The sequence below is a fragment of the Jaculus jaculus genome, chromosome 6 (genome assembly GCF_020740685.1).
Source record: "Jaculus jaculus isolate mJacJac1 chromosome 6, mJacJac1.mat.Y.cur, whole genome shotgun sequence".
NCBI classification, from domain to species: domain Eukaryota; kingdom Metazoa; phylum Chordata; class Mammalia; order Rodentia; family Dipodidae; genus Jaculus; species Jaculus jaculus.
Window position 1 is genome coordinate 144,758,799 of NC_059107.1, and position 19,936 is coordinate 144,778,734.

The 19,936-nt window shown below is 44.9% G+C and overlaps 1 protein-coding gene across 1 annotated transcript in view; it reads right to left on the reverse strand.

Moving 5' to 3' along the window:
* Gnptab (N-acetylglucosamine-1-phosphate transferase subunits alpha and beta) overlaps window positions 1-19,936 on the reverse strand; it is an 81,262-nt gene that overhangs the window by 38,213 nt on the left and 23,113 nt on the right. The window contains exons 3-7 of the mRNA XM_004650224.2: window positions 19,232-19,351; window positions 18,663-18,704; window positions 16,548-16,753; window positions 10,567-10,631; window positions 10,083-10,217 (exon numbers count right to left, since the gene is read on the reverse strand). Coding sequence (XP_004650281.2) covers window positions 10,083-10,217; window positions 10,567-10,631; window positions 16,548-16,753; window positions 18,663-18,704; window positions 19,232-19,351 — 568 coding nt within the window. The remainder of the gene's footprint in view (window positions 1-10,082; window positions 10,218-10,566; window positions 10,632-16,547; window positions 16,754-18,662; window positions 18,705-19,231; window positions 19,352-19,936) is intronic.

The following is a 19,936-nucleotide window of genomic DNA, read 5'->3' on the forward strand; positions in this document are numbered from 1 at the left end:
ATTCACAATTGCATCAAAAAAAATAAAATACCTTGGAATAAACCTAACTAAGGAAGTAAAGAATCTATACAATGAGAACTTTAAGACACTCAAGCGAGAAATTGCAGAAGACACTAGAAAGTGGAGAAACATCCCTTGTTCCTGGCTTGGAAGAATCAATATCGTGAAAATGGCAATCTTACCTAAAGCAATCTACACATTTAATGCAATCCCTATCAAAATTCCAAAGGCTTTCTTCATGGAAATAGAAAAAACAATCCAAAAATTCATTTGGAATCATAAAAAACCTCGAATATCTAAAATAATACTGAGCAACAAAAAAGAGGCTGGTGGTATCACCATACCTGATTTTAACCTATACTACAGAGCCATAGTAACAAAAACAGCATGGTACTGGCACAAAAACAGACATGTAGATCAGTGGAACAGAATAGAGGACCCAGATGTAAGCCCAAGTAGCTATAGCCACCTGATATTCGATAAAAATGCCAAAAATACTCATTGGAGAAGAGACAGCCTCTTCAGCAAATGGTGTTTTGAAAACTGGATAAATATCTGCAGAAGGATGAAAATAGATTCTTCTCTCTCGCCATGCACAAGAATTAAGTCCAAATGGATTAAAGACCTTAACATCAGACCGGAAACTTTGAAACTGCTAGAGGAAAAAGTAGGGGAAACCCTCCAACATATTGGTCTTGGCAAAGACTTTCTAAATACAACCCCAATTGCTCAGGCAATAAAACCACAGATTAACCACTGGGACCTAATGAAATTACAAAGATTTTGCACCGCAAAGGACACAGTGAAAAAAGCAAAGAGGCAACCTACAGAATGGGAAAAAATCTTCGCCAGCTATATATCTGATAAAGGATTAATATCTAGGATATACAAAGAACTCAAAAAGTTAAATAATAAGGAATCAAACAAGCCAATCAAAAAATGGGCTATGGAGCTGAATAGAGAGTTCTCAAAGGAAGAAATACGAATGGCATATAAGCACCTAAAAAAATGTTCTACGTCACTAGTCATCAGGGAAATGCAGATTAAAACTACATTGAGATTCCATCTCACTCCTGTCAGATTGGCCACCATCATGAAAACAAATGATCATAAATGTTGGCGGGGATGTGGAAAAAAAGGAACCCTTCTGCACTGCTGGTGGGAATGCAATCTGGTCCAGCCATTGTGGAAAACAGTGTGGAGGTTCCTAAAGCAGCTAGAGATTGATCTACCATATGACCCAGCTATAGCACTCCTAGGCATATATCCAAAGGACTCATCTCATTTCCTTAGAAGTACATGCTCAACCATGTTTATTGCTGCTCAATTTATAATAGCTGGGAAATGGAACCAGCCTAGATGTCCCTCAACAGATGAGTTGATAATGAAGATGTGGCACATTTATACAATGGAGTTCTACTCAGCGGTAAAGAAAAATGAAGTTATGAAATTTGCAGAAAAATGGATGGACCTGGAAAGGATTATACTAAGTGAGGTAACCCAGGCCCAGAAAGCCAAGCGCCACATGTTCTCTCTCATATGTGGATCCTAGCTACAGATGATTGGGCTTCTGCGTGAGAATGAAAATACTTAGTAGCAGAGGCCAGTAAGGTAAAAAGGAGACATAAAGGGTAGAGAAAGGAAGGGAGGAGGATACTTAATAGGTTGATATTGTATATATGTAATTACAATGATTGTAATGGGGAAGTAGATGGATAATGGAATTTCAAATGGGAAAGTATGGGGGTGGGGAGGGAGGGAATTACCATGGGATATATTTTATAATCATGGAAAATGTTAATAAAAATTAAAAAAAAAAAAGATACACAAAGTGTCTGAGTTCCTGAAGTGTGCTGTGTGGTTTGGTGTTTTCTCTCTCTGCCTGGTCCTTTAAGAGGGGTCCGCCTTCTTCTGCCATTATGAAACTTCCCCTGGATCTGTAAACTTCAATAAATCCCTTCCTCCATAACTGTGCCAGGTCTAGGAGTTCATCTCAGCGACCTGAAGCTGTCTGCTACACTCAGTATGAGGGGAATTATCTGGCACTATAATCTTTTGGGGTGAAAAGTACAAGGTACTCTCTGCTGTTGTAGGAAAAAACCCCCGCAGGGGGTCCCCCACGCTCTGCCCAGATAAGGCGACACCCCCAAATCACTCACGAGAAGCGGTCTTGATGCAAACTGCAAGAGGATTTTATTCCAAGCGCGCTGGGGCCCACAGTCACACACCTCACAAGGATAGAGGACTGCAGAGCCCCGAATGCAGGAACAGGGCAGTTTTTATAGGGTTTCTAACAAAGCCTGTGTATTAGACCAATCATTATTTAATATTAGGAGCCCCTGCAGGGTGTTAGCCAGTCAGTTTGTGCCACCCCACAGTTTCTAAGCCAATTAGTTTACTTTGCTCAAGCCCCTCATGGACCAATCACTCTCTTATGACCTTGGTGGTCAGCGTTTGCGCAGGTCCTTAGGTGGGAGTAGCAGAGTGTGGTACCAGTCTCCTGTGACCTTGGGGGTCAGCACTTGTGCAATTCCTTAGGTGGGGGTAACAGAGTATGGTATCAGCCTCCTATGGCCTTGGTGGTCTGAGGCAGGCTGCTACAGCTTATGGTGCAAGTTACTAAGGCTTACAGTGTGGGCTATTAAGGCTACTAAGGCTTACAGTGTGGGCTATTAAGGCTTATGGTGCAGGTTATTTACAGAAACTAAATAAGTGGTTTACTTTATTACTTATTTCCCATCCTTGAGGGCTATCTCATGCCCTTTTTACCTAGTTTTATATTAGGAGTGGGCTCTGATATAATGAGAAGAGGGATTCTTTACTTGCTTCTAACAGAGAGTAAAGCCTGGAGTTTGAGGTATGCAGGGGCCCGCTTAAGCTCCCTTTGGAGTGTGATAGTATTTCTAAGCTTCTGAGTTCTTGGGCCTTTCACTGTCCACTAGGTGGCAGCCCAATCCTGTACAGCTTCACTGTTTTCCAGAAAGATCTTTTGCTAATATATTCCTGAGATGTAACAACACACCCAACCTTAGCCTGGATTTCCAATTCATAGAAAATGTCATTTGCTGTTGAAAATTAATTTACAGTGAGGTTGAACGTTCTGAGCTTGGAAAGTTTTGGGCAACAACCTCCACAGATGGCTTCTTCCTGTAAATCCAAAGTTTATCTAAAGCTGAGTGTGTTGGCACGGCACTTGGGAGGCAGAGGTAGGAGAAGCGCCATGAATTTGAGGACACCCTGAGACTATATAGTGAATTTCAAGTCAGCCTGGACTAGAGCAAGACCCTACCTCAAAAAAAACAAAAAACAAACAAACAAAAAAGTTTATCTAATTTTTAAAAATAGTTTTCTTAAAGGAAAGTACATCCACCTTCAAAACGGACATACAGTATAACTGAGAAATTAAACTCCCCCGCCCCCCCCCCCCCCCCGAGTTAGGGTCTCACTCTCGCCTGGAACTGTTAGATGAGAATTTCCAACAAGTTTTGAAATGGCCCTAAAGATACTTCTGCCACTTTGTACTATGTATTTTTGCAAAGTGGTATTCTCAGCACTGGCAATGATAAAATCAAAATATCACCTCTAAAAAAGTATAAAGCTCTCGGCTCTATTGTATCAAATTATATTCAGCCAACATGCAATTCTTTATGTAAAAATAAGCCTATCTGCATCACTAGCATAAATGTTTTATTTGTGTTTCTAGCTTATATACCTATATTACTTGTGGTTGCGTCAACATTTCTCAGAAGGTGCTGTACAGTACAAAAGTTGGCCAGGCTTGGTAGCTTGTGCCTTTAATCCCAGCACCCAAAGGCTGAGGGAAAATTGCAGCGTGTAGAGTGAAGTTCTAGGTCCACCTGGGCTAGAGTGAAACCCTGCCTCAAAATACCAAAAAATAAACAAACAAGGAGGATCACCGTGAGTTCGAGGCTACCCTGAGACTCCATAGTGAATTCCAGGTCAGCCTGGGCCAGAGTGAGACCCTACCTCGAAAAAAAGAAAAAAGGAAAAAAATAAATAAATAAACAAACAACCAATCAGCTTAAGCAGCCCTGATCTAGAGGACAAAGAGCCGGGCATCCTCCAAGGTACGGGAACCATACTGGACCCAAGTGTACCAAGTGCAGAGGGAGAGCAAGTGAGAAAACAGAGTCCCAATACAGGTGAATCATTTTCTCAAGAACTTTTAAAACCTGATTTTCACTTATTCATTTATGTATGTATTTAGGGTATGTGAGTGTTCACGCGCGCGTGTGGGCACACGTGTGTCTCAGCACGTGAGTGGCGGGCAGAGGACAATGTGGCTGGTCCTCGCCTCCCACCTTATTTGAGGCATGGTGACCCTCTATTGTTCCCTTCTGTTGTTCATTTGAGAACTTTTGGGAAAATTCTCCTGCCTCTGCCTCTCTTTGCACCAACAATGCATCAGGATTACAGAAGCCCGCCACAGCTTTCAGCTTTTACATGGATTCTGGGGACCTAAACTCAAGTACTCAGAGTTGGCGTGGCAAGTATTTTATCCATCCATTCCCCCCAGACCCCAAAACTTTGCAAAAGACTCAGAAGTTCAGAGATTTAACCTATTTGTAATTTGGACTGATTTGATTTTTAAGTTATTAACAATCCTTCCAGGGCAAAAACATTTCTGCAAACACCAGGTGAAAAACAAATTAGCACCTCTCAAGGATATGATGAGTCAAGGCTGCCAGATCCTAGCATGTCCTGATGGTGATCTGGCACTGAAATCAATTACAGAGCTGGTGTGTTGTCTACTGACCATTTACATTAGAGATTAAAATGAAAAAGTACCATACAGCAGAAGAGCAGGGGCAGAAGATGTTTTCATAAAAGTCACCACGGCTCTAATTAGTGACAATATTACAGGGTGAGTAGCCCTTATCTATAATGCTTGGGGCTAAAGAGATGGCTCATAACCACATCAAGGCCATGCAGGCCTGGCAGTCCTCCCTCCCCCCAAATCCCAGTGCTCAGGAAGCAGAAAATGGGGATCCCCAGGACAAGCTAGGTAGCTACACTATAGCCTAATCAGTGATCTCTGGGTTCCAAGGGAGAGAGAGCCCCTGCCTCAGTAAAGAGGGTGGAAAGGAATCAGGTAGGACGGCCACTCAGTGTTTGGCCTCCACACACGTGCACCAATACACACCCAAGGAAGCACCCACCTGAAGAGCAATAATAAATAAGATAAAGTGTTTCAGACTGGGCTTGGGGATTTAGCTCAGTGGATGAGAGCTTGCTTGGCCAGTTTCAGGCCCTGGGTTTGGTCCTCAGCAAGGAAAAAAAAAAAGAAAATATTTAGGACCAGAAGAGTTTCAGGTATTAGAGGATTTTGTTCTTGCTGTGTTGTTTGTTTGTTTTTGTACTTTGGAACATTTACATATATAAAATGAGATTTTTAGGGATAGGATCCAAGGATAAACCTGAGATGTCTATTCTTCATGTGTGCCTTTTGTCTCACATGTAGCCCGAAGGTGGTGCAAGTGTCTGGAGTTCATTTGCAGCGGCTGAAGGCCCTAGCATGTCCATTTTCTCTCTCTCTATCGGCCTATTTCTCTCTGTCTCTCAAATAATCCTCTTGCTAAGGATGCTGTTTCTATTCTGTAAAGCCTGTCTTGCTCCTCTCACCCTAGAAGACCTAAAGTCCAGGTGTTCTCAGGTACCTTGTACAAATTCATTTTTGGAACTGAGTGTGTCCCAGATACCTTAAGTGCTCCTCTGTGTGTCTGTGTGTGCATGTGAGCATGTCCACATGCCACGGCATGTGGTCAGAGGACAACCTCCGGGTACTGGTCTTCACCTTCTTCTTGTGTTTGCCTCTGTAAACCTACCCGTGAACCTCAGGTTCCTCCTGATTCCACCCACATTTGTCATAGGTGTGCTGGGATTATAGACCCAAACACTACTGGCATCAGCTTTACGTGGGTCCTGGGGATCCAACCTCTGGTTGTCCAGCTGGGGCAGCAGGCACTTTCAACTCCTGAGCCCTGCCCTCAGCCCATCTTCAGTATTTTTATCCTCTTGGCTATCCCTCTCATAGTCCCTGGAACACAGGAGGTACTTAATAAATGCCACCTATTTGGATGGGAAACTTCATCCTCAGAGGACCTGTAATTAAACCAGGAAGTCCAGCTTAAGCAAACAGTTCCTTGAAGAACTGGGCTGAATGCTGGCATGCCTGTTCTTCCTCTTTTCCAGTGTCCACGGCCTTCCCAAACCACAAGCCCTTTATGCATCAAAATTGAAGATAATTGTATATGATGTGTAAATAAGTTTTCTTTTCAAAAAACAAAAAAAATTATTTTTATTTATTTATTTGAGAGAGACAGAGACAGGGAGAGAATGGGTGCATCAAGGCCTCCAGCCACTGCCAACACACTTTAGACACATACGCCCCCTGTGCATCTGGCTTATGTGGATCTTGGGGAATCGAACTGAGGTCCTTTGGCTTTGCAGGCAAACGCCTTAACTGCTAAGCTGTCTATCCAGTCCTTTTTTCTTTTTTCTTTTTCGAGGTAGGGTCTCACTCTAGCCCAGAATGACCTAGAATTCACTATGTAGACTCAGGGTGGCCTCAAGCTCATGGTGATCCTCCTACCTCTGCCACCCAAGTACTGGGATTAAAGGCATGTGCCACCGCACCCAGCCCTGTAAATAAGTTTTTAAAAAATAAAAACCCTAAGCTGGGCATGGTGGCGCACACATTTAATCCCAGCACTCAGGAGGCAGAGGTAGGAGGATCACGTGAGTTCGAGGCCACCCTGAGACTCCATAGAGAATCCCAGGTCAGCCTGGGCTAGAGTGAGACCCTACCTTAAAAAAAAAAAAAAAAAGAAAGAAAGAAAGAAAGAAAGAAAAACCCTAAACATTACTCCTAGCCTTCCCCCCAACCCCAAGGTGATCTCAGGTGCGGGAATTAGGAAAACTCCCGCTGTAAAAGTCAAGACAAACAGCAAGGCGCTTGAGAGGTGCCGGCACCCCCCACACATGGGAATCCACCTGGGGAACGGACTGTGCAAAGGGGCTCTTGCTGTAGAGGAAACTCGTTGGTATTCCATGTTCAACTCCAAAGACCACCTACTCGACCTCTACAAGCACACATCACACCTTGGTGGGACACACCTGTCCCCAGCAGGAGCTGTGAGACTCACACGGGAGCAGAGGATGGAGAAGCGGAATGAATGGACCTCTCCTCTCCTTCAAAAACTTGTCACAGTTGGAAGAGCAACAGAATGAAGAAGGCCATTCTTACCAGGAGTTGAGCTGTCAGTGCAAAGTGTACTTACCTATATCTATAGTTCTAGAACTAACTGCTAAGGAGCCAAAAAGTCAAATAAACTTTGATTGAAACAAAAAGCTAATCTATGGTTTTATGTGCTCAAAGCAGTACTAAAAATAACTCAGGGGAAGGAGAAGATGTGATACCTATTTAGAAAAACTGCAGATTTAGAGCAGGTTCAAACCAGATAGAGCTAAGGGTTATTATATTTTGCACAAATGCCTCAGACTCATCAATTACTGCCATCATATTTCACAGCACAATACAGAAAACTATGGGGAACAGCCAGACGGTGATGTGTGCCTATATTCCCAGCACTGGGGGGGGGGGGGGCAGGAGCAGGAGGATCACTGCAAGGTGGAGGCTAGCCTAGTCAATATTGTGAGTTGAAGGCCAACCAAGGCTATTTAGCAAGACCCTGTCTCAAAAAGAAAAGAAAAATGAAGAAGAGGAAAGGAAGGGAATGAGAAGGGATGGAAGGAAACAGAGGGAAAGAAGTGAAAATAAAGCAAACTAACTAACTAGCTCTGGGGGGAAAATATGAAAAAGAGAAGGAGTAAATATCATTCATGTTACTGATGTATTACAAACATGAAACAATGCAACTTAAAAGGAGAAACCCAGTAAGCAGAGAAGAAATGAATCAAAGAGAACTTTGGGGGCTGGAGAGATGCCTTAGCAGTTAAGATGCTTGCCTGCAAAGCCTAAAGGACACAGGTTCGATTCCCCAGGACCCACATAAGCCAGAAGTACAAGGAGGCACACGTGTCTGGAGTTTGTCTGCAGTGGCTGGTAGCCCTGGCACGCCTATTCTCTCTTTTTCTATCTGCTTTTCTCTCTTTCTTGCAAATAAATAAATAAAATATTTTAAATACATTTATTTATTTATTTGAGAAAGAGGCACAAAGCGAAAGAGAATGGGCATGCCAGGGCTTCCAGGCACTGCAAACCGACTCCAGATATATGTGCCTCCTTGTGCTTCTGGCTTACATCGATCCTGGGGAATTGAACCATGGTCCTTTGGCTTTGCAGGCAAGTGCTTTAACCACTAAGCCATTTCTCCAGCCCCAGTGATATATACATATATATATACGTTTTTTAAGAGAACCCTTGGACAAGTTTTAGGAACCATGATTAATGTAAGAATTGATTAAGAACTTCCTTCCCAGCTCCCCTCCACTGGCCCCACGTCATCCTCCCCCAAACTGTCAAATGGCACAGAGTAAGAGGAAGAAGTATAAATCAGACATGCTAACCCTTAGACAGCCATCTTTATAAAATCAAAGACCATATCCTAACGGCTTCTGAGCCAAAGACTGCAAGCCCCTCTTCTAAGAGACACTCTCGATTTACTACCTGGATTGCCAACCAGGAGAGGGAGTGTCCTGACATATGGCCACCTGGGAAGCACACCCCAACGGACTGGGTTCTCTATCTGCCAGTAAATGACTCAGAAGACAGCAAATGAGAAGGAAAAGGCCTGTCACAGGGGAGCCTCAAGTCAACCTCCCCACAAGAATTAACAGCCGGGGTGATAAGATAAGAAGTATATATTGTAAATCCATCAATGCCTCGATCAGCTAATAGTAAGTAAGAATTCCACCTTATCAAGCACAATTCTCTGAAGCACAATTCTCTTATAAATGAAAGCTTTCACAACTATGCAAACTGGAATCTGTTCTTGGTGCATTTATGACATTTCTCGTCTTTCTCTCCGAGACCTTCATTTCCTTACAACCCTAAGTAAGCCCTGTTTGTTTTGTATAACGTTACATCCCAGCAGCTACCACCAGACACAGAGTGGGAGCTCACTGGTTAAACACATGAATCCCACTGCTATCTGGGAAACCAGCAAACTAATTAAGAGTTTTGCCCTAATTAGGACTGAGGAGTTGAGACAGGCATGGTAGCACACCCCTTTAATCCCAGCATTCGAGAGGTAAAGGTAGGAGGATTGCCATGAGTTCAAGGCCACCCTGAGACTACAGAGTGAATTCCAGGTCAGCCTGGGCTAGTGCAAAACCCTACCTGGATAAACCACAGGAAAAAAAAAAAAAAAAGGAGCTGGAGAGCTGTTCGGTATATAAGAGCACTTGCTATGCAAGCGTGAGGCCCTGAGTTTGATTCCCAGCATGCATGCAAAGAGCCAGGCCTGGTCACCCACACCTACAACTCCAGTCCTGAACGGGGTGGACTGGGGAGAAACGCTGGGCTTACTCGTCAGCCAATCTGACTGAAAGAGGCAGCCCCGCGGTCAGTGAGAGATGTGAAGAATGAAGGGCGACAGAGAATGACCCTCGGCAGTCCACTCTGGCCTTCACACACACGCATGCTGCACACATGCGTACATACACTAAACACACCACACACTCTACCACACACACAAACACATACACACATACGTGTATACACTATACATACCACACATACCCTACCACACACACACGCGTGCATGCTGCACACATGTGTGTATACACTATACATACCACACACACACACACACAAATAAAAGCAAAGATTTCTGGCACTGGGTGTGGTGGCACATACCTGTAATCCCAACACTTTGGAGGCTGAGGCAGGAGGATCAATGAAAGCCACAGACTAGTCTGGGCTATATAGGAAGACTTTGTCTCAAGAAAGGGAAGAAGGAATATGGAGTGAAAATCTTCAGCTCTTCTAACAGAACAAAGGCTCTGTGCCTACTGCAGCGGGCTGTCGTTTGAACTAAAGGGTCCGAGAGGAGGGTCCCACGCGATGGGCCATGCTGGTGGCACTTCTATGTTCTTACCAGTTTTATTTTAGAAGAAAGGTTTTCTGGTAACTTTGTTCTCAGTTGACTTGTTTCCTTGAATGTCGGTGGAAATCCACTCAGGAATGCCAACTCTTGCATGAGCACCAGCCCAGGGACTTCTCTGTCTGTGGTCTAAAATAAGCGAGGGAAGAACTCAATCCACTTTGCACGTAGGAGGCTGGTGAAAACCGACAGCTGAGAAACCAGTACAAGTCTACTGTGACATTTAGGCTTCAAAGTAAAGCTGTCATTACTTCCATCAGTACTTGTTGACATGAATAATTAATGCTAGTAAGCTGGTCAAAGAACTGGGCCTATACTCCTAATACTCACGAAGCTGAGGCAGGAGGATTGCAAGTTTGAAACCAACCTGGGCTGCACAGTGATATCCTGTCTGTGTGTGTATGTTCTCTCTGTGTGTATATGTGTGTGTTTTAGTTCTAGGCTGATGCAAATTAAAATTAAGTTTAAAACGACATACCAAATAACCCCTCCAAACTGTCTGCTTGCTGTTTCCTTTGAACAGTCCAGCATGGGCATCTTCAACTACAATAAATAATACAAAGAAACAAGCAAATTTTTAACAACAGTTAACTATGCCTCTGGCACAGCAGTGCTCAGCCAAGGGGAAGCAACACAACCAAGTACATAATTGACCATTAAATATCGCCAGGAGAGCTGTATAAGGGCATCAGAAACAGAGTTGAGCTGACAGAGGAATCACAGATGTTACACCAAGCATGGCTGACTAAAGTAAACCTCTGGGAGTGTGCCAGCAGACCAGGGCCACCAGACAAGAAGGTCCTTGAACACCTGGCAGAGGCCTTTATGCTAACAGCGGGCAGCTGCCTACACACAACTTTCTCCAGGCAGAGGCCTAAAGTTCACCAGGTGGTGCAAACAGCGCAGATTACTTGAGGCAGAGGACACAGGCCAACTGCGAGAATCAGCAGCGAAGGGCACTGTGACTCGGCAACAGTGCTGCTGCCGTCCAGACGGAGGGAAACAGAAGGGGTTTTGCGGTGGGAGCTCCAATTCCGACCTTCAGATGGGCGAAGAAGGTAGGTCCTGCAAATGTCACCCTGGGAAGATGAACAGCACCCTGGGCCAGGGTCCCACGTGTACTGTGAGCACAGAGCTGGAGCCGGGGCTGCTGCTCAGTGGGCAAGCGCCTGGGTGGGGGCACAGGGTGGCAGAGAGACAGAACCGCAGCTGGTGGACACTGGAGTAGGAAAGCGTCTTCGAAACAGGCTGTGTTTCTTTTAAAAGAGGCACGGAGGTCAGCTTGTAATCTTAACACTGAGGTAGAGGACGTCATGAGTTCAAGGCCAGGCAGGGATACACAGTGAATATTAGGCCAGCAGGAATATAAGCAAAGCAACATGCTGTCTCAAATTTAAAAAAAGAGAGAGAGAGAGATAAAGGAAGAAACAATAGGCTTTAAACTCTAAATCCACTCCAAGTAAACTTACCAGCTAACTCTCTCAGTCTCCACTGATAAGTGAAAGGGAGTCAGGTAGTTTTGTTAGGCAGTTAGGGGGACTGGACCCCTGAAAGTAAGCAGCAGGAATGTCTTTGGGCCTATGTTTGCAGCCTCCACTTTGCTAGAGTCCCAAGTATGACATGACTTCTTATCTCTTCCCTAGCTCTGTTTTTCCACCAACAATCCGGGCCCCTCCTGGGAGGGAGGTTTTATGATTTAAATCTAGCTCTAACATTGTGGTTGGTCACTTACTTGAGCTGGAAGGCAGGGCCCCCACCATGGGGTTATGAAGACATGGGTGTGAGGGGACAAGCCTTTTTTCTCGGCATCCGTTCATCACTTCTGGTTGAGTTTCTCCTCAGTCTGGCCCAACTGGACCAAGCCAAGGGGAGAACCCCCCAGTCCCTACTTTCCACATGGGCTCTTTACCCCCTCGTGCCCTCCACATGGCAGCAGCTCTTTGTGCTTTCATTTCTCTCCAGCTTTTCCAGGCTGACCACGGGGGCTCTCAGACCAGTGGGTGTGTTCACCTTCCTTCCCTTAGTTCTGTACTTCCCTATATAAATACAGTAATTTACTAATTTCCTTCTCAGCCTCACTTTATTCATTTGTTTGCTTAAAATTAGACACAAACCTAGGGTTTGGGTTTCAAGGGCTTTCCTGAACCCCTACTACGCTGTTATATGTAGTGGGCTCTGCACTGATAAATTGGTGAAGTGTAACAGGTCTGGTCTACGTAAGATGTACTTGTGTGTAAACTGAGCAAAGTCCTTACAACACTGCAGGTCAGCTTCATGGTTATAACAGACAAGGCTGGACACAGCAGTGTACATTACGACCCCAAAATGACTGAAGGCTATGAATAATATAGCCATAACCAACCTAGAAGTCAGCCACAAGCTCTTATCGACAGCAAGTTTTTGGAATTAGCAGGAGCTATGTTTGTGAAGTGTGTGGATTTACACAAGGCTGTTATCATAGAAAACAGGCTAAGGACTTCCCAAATTTTTGACAGTTTGGAGCAATGAGTCAAATCCAGCAAAATAAAATCTGTAAACAAAAGTTAGATCAGTCTCAAGAGGCATTTCCACATTAGCACATACAGTTGTTTTAAGGGGACAGGCGAGTTGGGGTTGGCAGTAAGTAAGTTCAGTTCTGAATTCCCCTTGCGCTTTCGTGATTCCAAACACATTTAGGCACTTAAGACTGAGAAAACCTGTTCCCCAACACTGACTCACCAGGAAGCCCTGTTAGGCTGACCTTCAAACCACCCAGAATTCATGGACCAGGTGTGGTGGTGCACACCTCTAATCCAAGTGCTCAAGAGGCTGAGGTAGGAGGATGGCCATGAGTTCTAGGCCAGCCTGGGCTACAGAGTGAGTTCCAGGTCAGTCTGAACTAGAGTGAGACCTTGCCTCAAAAACAAAACAAAAATGTCCAGAATCCAAACCTTCTCACCTTCATGCACCACTGATCTAAGCCACCTTGCGTGCCTGGAGTAGGACAATTCCTGTCCCTCCTCCGTCTTTCTCACCACAGCAGTCAAACGATTCTTAGGGAGCACAGGTCAGATCGAAAGTCCTTGCTGTAACACCATGGCCTGCCTTCTACTTCTCTGGGTTCATCTTGCATCCCCTCTCTTGCAGGCTCCACTGTAGCTTCACTGGTTCCTCCTCAAACCTGCCAGACACGTTCCTGTCTTGGGGCTCTGCATTTGCTGTTTTACTTCCCAGGACACTCTCTGGGCAGTCGGACATGTCACTGGCTCCATCTTTTCTTCCCACATTTCACTCGGAAGTCGCTCTCTTCATGGAACATGCCTCTACCACCCAATTCGGAATTTCTACCCCCTTCCCTAACTGGCATTTCCTTTCCCCTTTTCCCTGCTTTTTGTTTTCTATACCATTCATTTATCTGTGAACTATATAATTTATTCCTTTGTGTTAATTTCCTCATTCTCTGTGTGTATCCCTGACGAAGACGAGTTATACGTCCTTCTGCTCACTGCCGTATCTTCAACGCTGAGGCAGAACCCGCAGTGTAGTGCACACTTCATAAATCACTGCTGAATAAATGGGCCCGTTTTCCCCCACAGAAGGCTCATTTCCAGTTGACACATTTCATTCCTTTGTTCTTTCTGAGGGTTTTTTTAAATTGACAACTTCCATAATTGTAAACAAAATCCCATGGTAACTCCCTCCTCTCCCCCACTTTCCCCTTTGAAACACCACTCCCCATCATATCCCCTCCCCCTCTCAACCAGTCTCTCTCTTTTTGGTTTTTCAAGGTAGGATCTCGCTGTAGCCCAGGCTGACCTGGAAATGAACTCATGGTGATCCTACCTCTGCCTCCCAAATGCTGGGATTAAAGGCACGTGCCACCACGGCCTGGACATTTTATTCCTTTTGTAGAGCAATGGATCGCACTGGGGCTTTGGGGTGGGGGGAGGTTTGTGCAAGCTAGGCAAAGAGTCTGCCCCTGAGCCCCAGCCAGTAGACACTCTGTGATGGCAGTCTGGGGAGAGCAATCTAGGACCAAGAGATGAATGAAAAGAATGTGTCAAGGAAGAGATGACATTCCTTCTCCATGGCTGCAGGGTACACCTTTAACCTGTGCAAGAAAGTTACCAGAAGGAAGCCTGGCCTTCAATCCCAGCACTTGGCCACTCTGAGACCGCAGAGTGAATTCCAGATCAGCCTGGGCTACAGTGAGACCCTACCTCGAAAAACTAAAAAAAAAAAACAAAGTTACCAGAAGGCAGCTTATAATTTCTTCTAAAAGCCAGTATAATCCAGAGGTAAAATTCACCGCCACAGGAAGAAACCGTTTCCTATGAATCAAAGGGTACAGGATTGAGTGGAAAAGCTACTTTGCTGAGGAGTAGCTGTGGGGCAGGACGGGGTGATGGCTGAAGCACCCCGCAGTTTGGAAGGCACCTCTGGGGCAGAAGGAGAGAGCAATGTTCTTAGAAACATTAGACTTTCCTTCCAACTAAATGCCACGATTCCAGCTATCAACTGGCATGTGTAAGGTGGTGGCTCAGTCAAAATATAACAGAGAAAAAAAAAATTACAGAGGCTACCATCAACCCCACTGTAATTGGAAATAAATGATGAGTTTGACTCCACGTCCATGGGAAGGTAGGAAGCCACTGTGAGCGTGCTGGTCCAGGAGCTCGCGGAGGAAACAGAACTGCAGGTGGGTGGGGATGAGGGGGAGGCAGGGAGAGGAGGGAGGTGGTTGTGGCCCGAGCTAATCAGAATCCTCAGCACCAGGGGAGCTGTTCATGCCCATGTGCAAGGCAAATGCACTCTCTTCATAGACAGTGAACCCATGAGATCAGGGTTTTCAGATACACACGAGACAGACAAGAGCTCTACAGCGGCTGAGAGGAGTCTACTCCAGGGGTCTGTGAAGGAATTCAGATGGAAGGAAATAAAATTAGCAGGAGAGGAATCTAAGCTTTGTTGGCAAAGCAAAATCAAGCGACAGGAAGAAGTTAGCTGTTAGTTATGAGGTAAGAAGTAGGAAGGAGTCCCACATTTCCAAGATTTCTGGGTAAAGAAGCAATGGTCACTCTTCGCAGTGAGGATGGCTACTCAGAGAGAGAGAGAACAGGACATTTAGAAAATTCTGTGCTTCATCCTTACATGCAACCAGTAATGACTCTCACCATGCACCCGATCACAGTGTGCTTAGGCATGGTTTTTAAAGGATGTTGTATTTCAATGAATGGATGTGTTTATATTACCCTTGACATTTGTTATGTAGTATTGTATTTTGTGGTGTCAGTGAGTACCACTTAAGGATATAAAATATCTTAAATGAATTAAATAAAGGACTTGTGATGGTTTAAAAAAAAAAAAGAAGTAGGAAGGAGGCAAAGCTGGTTCTAAACTTTGGGCTGGGGGAGGGGAAGGCATGACAGGGGCCAGAAGAAATGCTTGAGTTGTAGAGGGCCCGCAGGTAGGATGTTTAACAGAGGACATCTGGGGACACGGTTGTGGGCTCAGCAGCTCAGTGGCCAAGTGAGACAATGGGATTTCTCAGGATATGGACACAGGTTTCTGCCAAGAATTACTATTTTACTTTCATTAGCCACCCCAAATAACTATTGTCTTATAATCAAACCAAGTGGAGGTTTCACAGCTTTGGAAGTCTAAGAGCAGGGTGCCAACCCGCTGGGTTCTGGTAAGGACCTTTCCCAGGGGTAGTCAATCATCTTGTTAGCTTCCTATGGGAGAGGGGAGTCCTGGGCCTGTTATATGAGGGTGCCAATTCCACTCATGAAATAACCCGCCTCCTATTACCATCCTTGTTGAGAGTTGGGATTTCTGTATGTGAGTCCTGATAGAACAGAAACACAAGCACTCAGTCCCCAACACCTGTATAAACAGATGTTTAAGAAGGACAAGCAGGGCTGGAGGGATGGCTTAGTGGTTACGATGCTTGCCTGCAAAGCCAAAGGACCCAGGTTCGATTCCCCAGGACCCACGTTAGCCAGATGCACAAGGGGGCGCACGAGTCTGGAGTTCGTTTGCAGAGGCTGGAGGCCCTGGCGCGCCCATTCATGCTTTCTCTCTCTCTCTCTCTTTCTCTGTCAAATAAATAAATAAATCTTAAGAAAGAAAAGAAGGAAAAGCAAGAATGCTCCAGGTAAATTCTGGCCAGATGTCAGCAAACAACCTTGTTGAGGAGTCATATGGTTGCAAATCAGCCCCAGGGTAACTCTGTGCCCACACAATAGAGTACAGATGGGAGGTCTTCACCAGGGCACGGATGGGGCTAAAAGGGGTCTTTCCTGAGATGAGGGCGCACAAAGACCACACAGTGGTGGCTCTTTTCACTTCTCTGTGTACATTTCTACTCTAGGAGACATTTCTTAAAACAAAACCAATTCTGCTTTCTTCATAATTTTGTCACTCTGAACATCAGTGATGACGGCATGATTTAAAAACATCTCCCCCCAAAATACTTACCATCCTTAGTGGTGTCAAAAACAACAACGGAGACATTAGTCGAAGGGTTTTTTGGTTTCGCAACATTGAAAATATCACTGGCAGCATGAAAAGATGGATAAAGAGATGGCAGGTCCTTCAGGGTGCTGTTGGCTGGCAGGGGTGGGTCCAGGACAAGCATGGGCACCTTGATGCAATGTGTCAGCAGACACTCCAACTGCTTCTCGCTGCAGAGACAGACCACGTTCCTCACACCATTCCTGAGGTTCCGCCGACAACAAGAAGCTTGCTACTCAATTTGAAATTTTTTTCTATAGCTTATACAGAAATGTTGTAATTTGGGGAGGGGGCTGGAGAGGTGGCTTAGCAGTTAAGTACTTGCCTGTGAAGCCTGACCCCAGTTCGTGGCTTGATTCCCCAGGACCCATGTAAGCCAGATGCACGTGGGGGCGCATGCGTCCGGAGTTTGTTTGCAGTAGCTGGAGGCCCGGGTGCACCTATTCTCTCTCTCTCTCTCTCTCTCTGCCTCTTTCTCTGTCACTCTCACATAAATAAAAATAAACTATATATATATATATATATATATATATATATATATATATATATATATATATATTGCTTGTTTGTTTGTTTTTGGAGGTTAGGGGTCTCACTCTAGCCTCGGCTGACCTGGAATTCAATATGTAGTCTCAGGCTGGCCTCGGACTCACAGTGAGTGATCCTCCTACCTCTCTGCCTTCTGAGTGCTGGGATTAAAGGCATGTGCCAACAAGCCCTGAGAGACCTTGTTTTAAGGACATATCAGAGCCAAGTGTGACTCAAATCAAATACATCAAGCATGACAGATATATCTGATTCTTGTCATTGGGCTAAACTGTCTTCCAGGTCCATAATACAAGCAACCTGACAGCTCCAAAAGATAAGGAGAGATGCGGGAACACATAAGTAAATAGTGGATATAAATTTTATACTCAAAAATGCACATAGGGGGCTGGAGAGATGGCTTAGCAGTTAAATACTTGTCTATGAAGCCTAAGGACCCCGGTTCAAGGCTCGATTCCCAGGACCCACGTTAGCCAGATGCACGCGTCTGGAGTTCGTTTGCAGTGGCTAGAAGCCCTGGCGTGCCCATTCTCTCTCGCTCTCTGTCTGCCTGCTGCCCCCCCCTGTCACTCTCAAATAAATAAAAATAAATAAATAAATAATTAAAATATACAATAAAAAAATGCACATAGGGTCAGGTGTGGTGGTGCATGCCTTTAATCCCAGCACTCGGGAGGCAGAAGTAGGAGGATTGCTAAGAGTTCGAGGCCAACCTGAAACTATAAAGTGAATCTAGGCCATCCTGAGCTAGACTGAGACCCTACCTTGAAACCCACCCACCCCGCAAAAAAAACTGCATATAGAGGCTGGAGAGATGGTTCAGTAGTTAAAGTACATGTTTGCAAAGCCTGACAACCCAGGTTTGATTCCCCAGCACCCACATAAAGCCAAATGCACCAAGTGGCATCTGAAGTTTCTTTCCAGTGGCTAGTGGCCCTGGTGTGCCCATTCCTTCTCTCATTCATGCTTTCTCTTTCTCCTTGTAAATAAAAAAAATAAAAAATAAACAATCTCTAAAAGAAAAAAACTGGGGCTGGAGGGATAGCTTAGCAGTTAAGGCACTTGCCTGGGAAGCCAGAGGATTCTCCAGGACCCATGTAAGCCAGATGCACAAGGGGGCACATGCATCTGGAGTTTGTTTGCCATGGCTGGAGACCCTGGCATGCCCATTCTCTGCCCCCCCGCCTTTCTCTCTCTCAAATAAAATATATATTTTTTAAAACCTGGAGCCCAAAAGAATAATGCATCAAGACAGAAAATTGAGAACTCCGACCCTGCCAAAAACCAGAAGGCTCTGGTTGGCTAGAAGCCCAAGCCCAGAGTTCTCAGTCTCATGTTTCAGTACTGCCAAGCTTCTTATCTAATGCATACACTTAATGTGGATCCCAGCTAGCAGGGGAGGGGCGGAATCTGAGCAGAGGCTTAAATACTAAGCAAAAGAGAGTGCGCCCAACAAAAACAAGCCATAATCTGAACGGTCCACTTTGGTCCCTCAATGAATTTTTCTCCTTGAGATGAAATCAAAATGCTTACCTCTTTTTCGTGGGTTCTGTTGTGTTCTTCCCAAGCATTTCTCTAATGAAAAGCAAACATAGCTAGTTACACATGCGTCCACTAGAAGAATTCTGCAATGCGAGTTTTCTTCATTACTTCACTGGAACTAATACGCCGATAGGAAACACCATAATGTTTAAATGCAAGTTAATTGTAAGTTCCAATTAAATTCTCTCCACAAATCTATACCTCCCACTGCAACCAAGAATATTCATTCACTTAAGATGCAATCTTGTCATTTTACTAGTAAAACATGGAATGAGGCTGTCAGTCAATTTTTATGCACTGGGAGGGTCTTACATTCCCTCACACAGAGAAAATGTGGTTGCAGCATAAGGTGCCAATGATCTGCAAACAGGGTGTGCTGGTGACATTCTAAAGACATAAATGGGGAGGTTCCTAAGAAATAATCCTGAGAAGTCGGGTGGGCGGGGTGGGGGTGGGGGAGAAAGCACAGCAGCGGAATCCCAGCTTGGAAGGATCACTGTGCCCTTTTCAAATGTGCACCTACTTGTGCTAATGTGTGCTTTGTTTTTAATGGATGTTACCTCATTGCCTTCTGTTCTTCCTCCATCTGCTCCCGGACCTGCTGCAGTTCCTTCAGCAACTCAAGATCTGTGCCGTTCACCCAGGTGTACACCACGTCGATTGGCATGGGTAGGCAGAGCCTAAGGTAAACCCACAAGCCCTCCATCTTACATGAAGTTCTTCCAGTAATATTTAGGGACAAGATTATAACAGACTTTAAAATTAACATAGGTTAAAATTTGACATGCAAAAAAAAAAAAAAATCAGGCTGGAAAGATGTCTTAGTGGTTAAGGCACTTGTCTGTGAAGCCTAAAAGACCCAGGTTCAATTCCCCAGAAGCCAGGTAAGCCAGATGCACATGGTAGTGAGTGCTTCTGGAGTTCATTTGCAATAGCTAGAGGCCCTGTTGTGCCCATTCCCTTCCTCCCTCCCTCTCCCCATCTGTCTCATAAACAAATAAATAAAAATAATCCAGGAGGGGGGTCTAGGACTATTACACACATATATCCCAGAGCTGTATGTTTTGCTGGAGCTGGGATAGGCAGCATTTGTCAAATGGCTTCTCTGTGGATTGCATCATGCTAGAAACTTTATGAAATTTTTAGCATATGGTCCTCACAAGTACCCTGTAAAAAGACTGCTATCTTTCCATTTTAAAGATCCCCTGGGGGTTAGCCAAGAGGCAAAGTGGCTTAGGGCAAGCGTAGGGTAAGGTGGGGCAGGG